The sequence below is a fragment of the Montipora capricornis genome, chromosome 4 (assembly GCF_036669925.1).
Source record: "Montipora capricornis isolate CH-2021 chromosome 4, ASM3666992v2, whole genome shotgun sequence".
Lineage (NCBI taxonomy): Eukaryota > Metazoa > Cnidaria > Anthozoa > Scleractinia > Acroporidae > Montipora > Montipora capricornis.
In genome coordinates this window covers 12,680,115-12,690,114 of record NC_090886.1, presented here as the reverse complement: position 1 = coordinate 12,690,114, position 10,000 = coordinate 12,680,115, and the positions used below count along the sequence as shown (strand labels likewise).

General features: G+C 39.4%; 2 protein-coding genes across 2 annotated transcripts; both read right to left on the bottom strand.

Annotated features, from left to right (window-relative positions):
• Positions 1 to 307: 307 nt before the first annotated feature.
• LOC138044472 (histamine H2 receptor-like) lies at positions 308 to 2,186 on the bottom strand. Its single transcript, XM_068890978.1, has one exon. It carries the CDS (start codon positions 1,525 to 1,527, stop codon positions 577 to 579), a length of 951 nt encoding a protein of 316 aa, XP_068747079.1. The 5' UTR covers positions 1,528 to 2,186; the 3' UTR covers positions 308 to 576.
• A 3,524-nt stretch (positions 2,187 to 5,710) lies between these two features.
• On the bottom strand, positions 5,711 to 8,066 carry LOC138044471 (histamine H2 receptor-like). Its single transcript, XM_068890977.1, has one exon. The coding sequence runs from the start codon at positions 7,407 to 7,409 to the stop codon at positions 6,459 to 6,461; it is 951 nt and encodes a 316-aa protein (XP_068747078.1). The 5' UTR covers positions 7,410 to 8,066; the 3' UTR covers positions 5,711 to 6,458.
• Positions 8,067 to 10,000: the final 1,934 nt, after the last annotated feature.

The following is a 10,000-nucleotide window of genomic DNA, read 5'->3' as shown; positions in this document are numbered from 1 at the left end:
TTTTACAGAAATTCTTGGGTGAATTCAGCGTATACTGAAATATTAAGCATGTATTTAAGAAAAGATAGACTGAACCATTAATTTTTAAAACACTTCAAAATCCACCGAATGACAAAGGTTACTAATCTACAAAACATGACGGAAATACTTTTCGAATATAGAATAAATATTTAGTTTGTTCTTTTCTCCCTTATTGACATGTCGTTGCAATCTGTATAGTGTCTCATAGGGAATCACAAAAAAGGGAAAAAACAAAAGCAAAATAAATAATAGTTTGCTTCACAGAAGGAAGACGACAAATATCATCTTGAGTTGGTTTACATTTAATTTATTTTTTAAATAAGCCTTGTTTTGTATTTTGCATTGATTTACTTTCATTTCCTCCAAGCCTTATAAATATAATTCCTATCTTCAATCTTGTCCATAAAAACAGACTATCCGTGTACATGTTTGAACCAAATAGTTAACTCACCGGAGATCTTTAATGAAAAACTTCGTGACCTCGAATTGGGAAAAAATGCCTGTTTATGTACAGCTGCGCGTCTATAGGTACTCCAACTACACAATGTAATAGCGTCATTCATGCTTAGCAGCAATAGTGATTCTTTTATTCCGCAAAGGCCGAACTTGAACAATTTTGGGGTTTACTATCAAACCGCGCTGAAACAGAAGCATAAGTCCTTGTCTGAAACTCTTAATCCGCCATGCATAAAGACCGGGGTTAATTCCAGACGAGAAAAACGCAATAGTTAACGTTACGTCTCGTGCGAGGAGCAGCGTATCTGAGCGACACTTTTCGCAAAATACCATGACAAAGTCAACAGTGATTGCAGGACACCAGGAAACAAGGAACACCAGTAGCATAATGAATACTGTCGTAGAGACCCTTCGTTCGCGTGTAACCATGTTCCGAACATGTGCTGCTTGTGTTCTATCCGCGGCCAAGTTTTGCAAATTGGCAATATCCCCTCGCAATGAGCGACGCAAACCATAGTAGGACAATAACATTATGGCCGCTGGGAATAGGACACCCAAACCATTGAGGTAAACTTGGAAACTTGCGCTTCGCCAACCCAACAAAGGCAGAATTGAGAAGTGGATCGAGAACAGCCAGATAATTAGAATTGCGGTGCGAACGCGGCGTGGTTTGATCAGTGATCGATATTGGAAAGGTCGGCACACGGCGAGGAAACGATCTACCATCAGAGCGGAGATGCTCACAATCGAACAAACGCACGATACCACTGCGAAAATGTAATAGCTAAACAGAACTTCTGTGTTATTGGACCAAAAACTTGCAGCCTTAATGGGTTCCACTGTGATTCCAACCAGAATGTCGGCCACAGCTAAGTTGATGACAAAATACGAGTTTGACACTCGCCGTAGCTTTTTTTCAGGGTCAAGAATATATACAACACAGACCAGAAGATTACCAACAACGGTATAAAACCCGGAAATGATAAAGATAACCGCCAAAGCGGCGTTGGGCGTCAAGAGAAACCCTTCGTAAAACATGAAAAGAGGCATCTTAGCAACTGGAGAAAATGGGCAAGAGATCTGTATATGAGCCCTTTTATGTATGACCTCTTCTTTTGTGTCTTTCTAGTTATCTACACGAAGTAGATGCACGGTCAAATGTTAGAAATATTCACCCACGGCGAAGCCTAGTACTGCACCTTTGTTCGAAGAGATGTTTTCCACACTGGAGTAGGGTCTCTTCTCCGACGGAAATATTCATTAGCTTCAGTTTGCGAATAATAACAATTCAAGAGTGATTTATGGCGCCTGTAGCCTTGAAAATTTTAGCAGATGTTTTGCGATGGTTTGAAAGCGCCCAGAGCCAGCGTCCATCGTTGATATGGAAAACCACTACACGTCAAGCTCCTTTCACTGCCAGAGCTTATGCAAACCCCAAAGAAGATGATTAGTTTTGTCCATTGTCCCAGTTTAATCCCAAAATGTCGTAATCTTTCTTATGTGAGCTGCTGAAAAAAGGTATCTTGTGAGAGTAATACTGATAAAACCGTAATCAGTTGACCACAAATCAAAAACTCGAGTAAGCCGAAAAATCAGTGCCACTTTTTTGCGATGAAACTTTGGTTACATAGAATTCCGCAATTCATTTCTTTGATAACAGCAACATTTTTGTGGTTGTCCGTTGAGAGCTCTAAAAGAGAGCTTCCCGTTTTTTTGTGCCTGCAAAAGTGCTATTAACTTTATTGCTGAAAGGCGTTCTATAAATACGATTTTCCTATTTACATTTCGACTTGAAAAATAAACAAACGCTTCAAGACAGCGAGGAAATCCTTTTTTTGCCCAGTCGCATTACAATAACCTAATTACTCGGTTGCCATATGGTAATCCTGTGGGAAAACGAGTTAAATTTAATTTTTTTTTCCCTCTTTTTTCTTTTTTTCCGTGTCGGGAAAAGTCTTTCCTATCACTTGCCATCTAAGTTTTGTCTTTGTGCATAGTGTTCTGCGCGTATTTTGGTAGGTTTCAGGGGGTAGTAGAAATGCGTAGATTTCTCTTGTGGACACAGTAGAATATTTAATTAACCTGCAATGGCGTCGAAGTCATTGAGTCACAAATGGCGTTTTCGTGGATCGTTAAACTAAATATACCTTTATGGAGCTCAAGAATGGAACGTCAATTGGATAAACAAGACAGGCGGTGAAAAATAAAAATCTGGAATCTTAAAAGCGACGAGTAATGGTCTTCGACACCAATGTTTCTCCCGTCGAGCCGAAATCAAAATGGTCTTATTTGTAATTTTTTACCAAGTGTGGTGTTATGTGCAACACTGAAACCAAATGGAAACTTCTCTGATGATTTATGGGTTCAACAAAGACAGAAAGAATCCAGAACACCTTAAGTGGAACTGTAATCTCTGTTGTCTGGTTATTTGTATTTATTTGTACTCAACTCTGCACAGTCTTCCGGTAACAATTGGAAATTTCTCTAATTATTGTTATATTTATTTTGTGCTCAACTCTGCACAGTCTTCAGGTAAAAAAAATAATCGGAAATGTGACAGCCAGATTTTTTTGAAAAAAAGCTTGTTGCCTATTTTGTGCTTCATTATTCAAGGAAAAGGTTCTTCAGGAAAGGGTTTGATCCTGAAATTTATTTTGTTGCATATGGTAATTTGACACGATTGGGTTTCTTGTCTTCACACACTCAATCAAATAGGATGGGATTTCTGCCTCTAATAGCAAATACGTTGTTTGTTTCAATATTTTTTTCGCTGCATGGAAAAGGTGGCCTTTATGAATTCATCATGTTATGTAATATTCGCGGTTAACAAATTTGCGTGCGTGGGTTGAAATGTAATACACGAGGAGACAGGAATTTTTGAAATCTTTCTGACAAATGATTAATAGGTAGCCAAGTTTTTAACCTCAGAAAAAAATCTGTTTTGTCACTATGGTGTAAAATGAAGTTTATTTGTATGGAGTGTGATTTCCGTCAAAATTGAATTTTGTATTTTGATATTAAAATACGTAGTTTTGACATTCCAATATTTAATTGTACAGTTCAAACACGCAGTCTTGAAATTCGAGTATTTAATTATACAGTTCAGACATGCGGTTTTGACATTCCAATATTTAACTCTGCAATTCAGAGATGCAGTTTTGACATCAGAGGAATTGTCAATTGTGCAACTCGATTTACATTCGCAGGATACACAATTGTGCCATTAGAATATTGAGTCTTACAAGATACGATTCCAGTCACAATTCGGTTATGGACTCGCGCTATTCAGACATCCAGTTATGGCATTCGAAACTGAATTGTGGGTTTACGATTGCAATTACGATATGGAAACATTCGTTCGGCATGGCACTCAGTAACCCGTTTTTGAAGCAAAACCGAGTAGGACTGGGCATCACTCCTCATTGGGATAATTTATTTCCCGCCAAAATCTAATGTATTGCACCACCAACATGGCGGAGGATGGGGGAGGTTCGTTTCCCGTAGTTCATTCAGTTGAGACAAAGTGATCACGTGCACCCTTATGGTTGCCTAGCACGTGATCAATTTCTTCCTTTTGACGGAACATCATGAGCTTTCCCTTGATTTATAGAAGTCAAAGATTGCAGAAATTTTCGTGTTTTTACGATCGATTGTCATTAATCTTTCGATTAGAATTCGATTTAGAGATATATACAAGGGTGTAGCTAGGATTTTTCCAACGGCGGGTCACATTCTGTCATACCCAAGGTACTTACTGGTCATCCACGGTGTTTTTGGTGAAAGTGACATTTTTGGGATGAGCAGCGAGTGCGGGGAGTGCGGGCAAGCCTACAAAGTAGCTGCATACTATCGATCGTATCGATCTCAGACGTCCGTGGACAAGAGCGACAATGGCGTTGGTTTCAGTCTGCGGTTAAACTTTTTTTGTGGCTCTGCGGTTTCGAAAGGAAACAACCTGAAGAAAAGTTTTCACCTACTTCTTACTTCCTCGGACAAGACTTTTCCTGGGGTACCCGTAATAGCTTCGGCCGGTTTTACTCGCCGTCCACATCGTTTCGCGCTTTTCTCTTTGGGGAGAGCAACAGAAAAATATTAGAGAGCTTAAGCATGCGCATTTTTGAGACGCGGACGGCAACCGGAAGTCAGCGTTTTCCCCTTTTAACTTGTCGTCACACAACCACGTTTATATTCCTAAGTATATTTTTTCCATTAGAGATGATTAGTGTAAAAATCTGGGAGATACGACGTACTGCCCTGGCACGCAAAATGTTCTCTTCCGCTTGCCGTCCACGTCTTAAAAACGCGCATGCTTAAGCTCCCTACTGTCAGGAGACCGAAACCGCAGAGCCACAAAAATGTTATCACGTGATCAGAATTTTTTAACCGCAGACTGAGGCAGCGTTTACACGAACGCGGTTTCATTTGTAACCGCATCGTTTTGGATGGTTTTTTTTTTTTGTGGGAGTAGAAACCCGAGAAATTATAACAACAGACCGTGTAAATATAACTCTGTAGAGCAATAAGTATATCGCTAGTGCTTATCACCCTTACTTGCAGTCGAAGACTGAATTGTGAAGGGCGCGGCTCACGACATCGGGCTGAAAGCACGCAAAGGCGCCTCTGGCTGCCGCTATACAGTCCATGTTTGATGTCGGAGCACAGCACCACAGCTAGATGTTAATTAGCTGTGAGTCGATTTTGATGAGGGAGGAAAGCCGGAGTATTCGGAGAAAAACCCTCGAGTCAGGTTGAGATCGACTGAAACTCAGCCCGCATGCTAGCCGAGGCCAGAATTGAACCCCAGCTCGCAGTGGTGGGAGGCCCGATAGATAACCACTAAGCCACCCTGACTCCCTGAGGTACAACAACTACATCTGGATTGCATGATTCGATCACTGAAACGCGAGCCTTCGACTCGTGGCCTCGCTATCCTTGACATCTTTGTTGGTCAATCAACACGGCAAAAACTATCTCGGAAATCGTCTCAGAAAGTTAAGAAACGTAACTTGAAATTTGTTTCTGTAAAACGTTCTTTTTCTCGTGAAACGTAAAATGGCGATGTGAAATGTGAAACGGCAAATTTAATTTTCCGTGAAACGTAATGAAGACCCGCCCTTTATCACCCACATTGATGAATTTTTGGATCACATTCATTTTTCAGTCTTAGTATTAACAATTGAGTGAATCTTTAAGGACAATGTTTCAAGTGATCGATTTCGCCATAAATAAAACACCACGTAGATGAAACTCAGTTTGACGCCTGAGGCTGTCCTTTCTACTAAATGTACGTTACATAAGCACAGTTCTTAACTTTAATTTGTCAGCGTTTGATATATTGTATAGGGTTTGCATGTAACAGCAGAGCCTGTTAATTCAGTTTACGATTCATAACTGCTGGCGTATTTTTATAGAAATTCTTGGTTGAATTCAGCGTATACTGAAATATTGGGCATGTAGTTAAGGAAAGATAGACTGAACCATTAATTTTTAAAACAGTTCAATATCCACTAATTGACAAAGGTTACTAATCGACAAAACATGAAGGAAATACTTTTCGAATATAGAATAAATATTTAGTCTGTTCTTTTCTCTCTTAGTGACATATCGTTGCAATCTGTATAGCGTTTCTCATGGGGAATTAAAAAACAAGAGAAAGAACAAAAGCAAAATAAATAATAGTTTGTTTCACAGACAGAAGACGACATATATCATTTTGAGTTGGTTTACATTTAATTTATTTTTTAATAAGCCTTGCTTTGTATTTTGAATTAATTTGCTTTCCTTTCCTCCCAGCCTTAGAAATATAATTCCTATCTTTACTCTTGTCCATCAAAACAGACTATCCGGGTACATGTTTGAACCAAATAGTTAACTGACCGAAGATCTTCAATAAAAAACTTCGTGACCTCGAATTGGGAAAAAATGCTTGTTTATGTACAGCTGCGCGTCTATAGGTACTCCACATATACAATGTAATAGCGTCATTCATACTTAGCAGCAATAGTGATTCTTTTCTTCCGCAAAGGCCCAACTTGAACAATTTTCGGGTTTGCTATCAAACCGCGCTGAAACAGAAGCATAAGTCCTTGTCTGAAACTCTTAATCCGCCATGCGTAAAGACCGGGGTTAATTCCAGACGAGAAAAACCCAATAGTTAACGTTACGTCTCGTGCGAGGAGCAGCGTATCTGAGCGACACTTTTCGCAAAATACCATGACAAAGTCAGCAGTGACTGCAGGACACCAGGAAACAAGGAACACCAGTAGCATAATGAATACTGTGGTAGAGACCCTCCGTTCGCGCTTAACCATGTTCCGAACATGTGCCACTTGTGTTCTATCCGCTGCCGAGTTTTGCAAATTGGCAATTTTTTCTCGCAATGCGCGAAGCAAACCGTAGTAGGACAGCAGCATTATGGCCGCTGGAAATAGGACACCCAAACCATTGAGGTAAACTTGGAAACTTGCGCTTCGCCATCCCAAGAGAGGCAGAATTGAGAAGTGGATCGAGAACAGCCAGATAATTAGAATTGCGGTGCGAATACGGCGTGGTTTGACCAATGATCGATATTGGAAAGGTCGACACACGGCGAGGAAACGATCTACCATCAGAGCGGAGATGCTCACGATCGAACAAACGCACGATAGCACAGCGAAAATGTAATAGCTAAACAGAACGTTTGTGTTATTGGACCAAAAACTTGCAGCGTTAATGGGTTCCACTGTGATTCCAACCAGAATGTCGGCCACAGCTAAGTTGATGACAAAATACGAGTTTGACATTCGCCGTAGCTTTTTTCCAGGGTCGAGAAAATACACAACACAGACCAGAACATTACTAACAACGGTACAAAACCCGAAAATGGTAAAGATGACTGCCAAAGCGGCGTTGGGCGTCAAGAGATACCCTTCGTAAAACATGAAAAGAGACATCTTGTAACTATGTATGCCTCTTCTTTTGTGTATTTCTAGTTATCTACACGAAGTAGATGCACGGTCAAACGTTAGAAATACTCATCCACGGCAAAGCCTAGTACTGCACCTTTGTTCGAAGAGATGTTTCCCACAGGAGTAGGATCTCTTCTTCTACAGGATGAAATGTTCATTAGCTTCAGTTTGCAAAGAATAACAATTAAAGCCCGATTTACGGCGCCGGTAGCCTTGAAAATTTAGCAGATGTTTTGCGATGGTTTGAAAGCGCCCAGAGCCAGCGTCCATCGTTGATATGGAAAACCACTACACGTCAAGCTCCTTTCACTGCCAGAGCTTATGCAAATCCCCAAAGAAGATGATTAGTTTTGTTCATTGTCCCAGTTTAATCCCAAAGTATCGTAATCTTTCTTATGTAAGCCGCTGAAAAAAGTTATCTTGTGAGAGTAATACTGATAAAACCGTGATCACCTGACCACAAATCAAAAACCCGAGTAAGCCGAAAAATCAGTGCCACTCTTTTGCGATGAAACTTTGGTTACATAGAATTCCGCGTTTCATTTCTTTGATAACAGCAACATTTTTGTGGTTGTCCGTTGAGAGCTCTAAGAAAAAGCTTCCCGTTTTTTCGTGCCTGCAAAAGTCAAAACGACAGCGAAACCAAAGTTTGAGTGCTATTACCTTTATTGTTGAAAAGGCGTTCTATAAATACGATTTTCCTATTTACATTTCGACTTGAAAAATAAACAAACGCTCCAAGACAGAGAGGAAATGGTTTTTTTGCCTAGTCAAATTACAATAACCTAATTACTCGGTTGCCATACGGCAATCCTGTCGGAAAACGAGTTAAATTTAATTATTTTCTTTTTTTCCTCTTTTTTCCTTTTTCTTCCGTGTCGGGAAAAGTCTTTCCTATCACTTGCCATCTGAGTTTTGTCTTTGTGCATAGTGTTTTGTGCGTAGTTTGGTAGGTTTCAGGGGGTAGTAGAATGGAACGCTCAAGAATGGAACGTCAATTGGATAAACAAGACAGGCGGTGAAAATAAAAATCTGGAATCTTAAAAGCGACGAGTAATGGACTTCGACACCAATGTTTCGCCCGTCGAGCCGAAATCAAAATGATCTTATTTGTAATTTTTTACCAAGTGTGGTGTTATGTGCAACACTGAAACCAAATGGAAACTTCTCTGATAATTTATGGGTTCAACAAAAACAGAAAGAATCGAACCCCTTAAGTGGAACTGTAATCTCTGTTGTCTGGTTATTTGTATTTATTTGTACTCAACTCTGCACAGTCTTCCGGTAACAATTGGAAATTTCTCTAATTATTGTTATATTTATTTTGTGCTCAACTCTGCACAGTCTTCACGTAAAAAAATAATCGGAAATATGACAGAACAAGAATTATTTGAAAGAAAGCTTGAAGATAGGCTGTGCAAAATAAAATATCTGGAATTTTAAAAGCGACGAGTAATGGACTTCGACAACAATCTTTCGCCCGTCGAGCCGTAATCAAAGTGAGCTGTATCTGTGATATTTTATCAAGTGTGGTGTTATGTGCAACACTGAAACCAAATGGAAAATTCTCTGGTAATTTATGGGTTCAACAAAGACAGAGAAAGAATCGAACACCTCAAGTGGATCTGTGATCTCTGTTGTCTGACTATTCAGGAAAATTGGAAATTTCACTAATTATTGTTATGTTTGTTTGTGCTCAACTCTGCACAGTCTTCAGGTAAAAAAGTAATCGGAAATGTGACAGCCAAATTCTTTTGAAAGAAAGCTTGTTGCCTATTTTGTGCTTCATTATTCAAGGAAAAGGTTCTTCAGGAAAGGGTTTGATCCTGAAATTTATTTTGTTGCATATGGTAATTTGACACGATTGGGGTTCTTGTCTTCACGCACGCAATGAAATAGGAAGGGTTTTTTCTCTCTAATGGCAAAAATGTTGCTTATTTCAATAATTTTTTGCTGCCTGGAAAAGGTGGCCTTTATGAATTCATCGTGTTGTGTAATATTCGCGGTTAACAAATTTGCGTGCGTGGGTTGAAATGTAATACGCGAGGAGACAGGAATTTTTGAAATCTTTCTGACAAATGATTAATAGGTAGCCAAGTTTTTAACCTGAGAAAAAGATCTGTTTTGTCACTATGGTGTAAAATGAAGTTTATTTGTATGGAGTGTGATTTCCGTCCAAATTGAATTTTGTATTTTGATATTCAAATACGCAGTTGTGACATTCCAGTATTCAAATGTACAGTTCAAACATGCAGTCTTGAAATTCGAGTATTTAATTGTACAGTTCAGAAATGCAGTTTTGACATTCCAATATTCAATTCTGCAATTCAGAGATGTAGTTTTGACATTAGAGGAATTTCAATTGTGCAAGTCAGCCTTGCAGTTTTATCATTCGAATTGTCAATTGTGCAACTTGATTTACATTCGCAGGATACACGATTGTGCCATTAGAATATTGAGTCTCACAAGATACGATTCCTGTCACAATTCGGTTATGGACTCGCGCTATTCAGAGATCCAGTTATAGCATTCGAAACTGAATTGTGGTTTTACGATTTGCAATTACGACATAGAAA

Excerpts from the sequence above, each read along its gene's own strand:
- LOC138044472 (XM_068890978.1), bottom strand. The coding sequence starts at position 1,527 with ATGCCTCTTTTCATGTTTTACGAAGGGTTTCTCTTGACGCCCAACGCC.
- LOC138044471 (XM_068890977.1), bottom strand. The coding sequence starts at position 7,409 with ATGTCTCTTTTCATGTTTTACGAAGGGTATCTCTTGACGCCCAACGCC.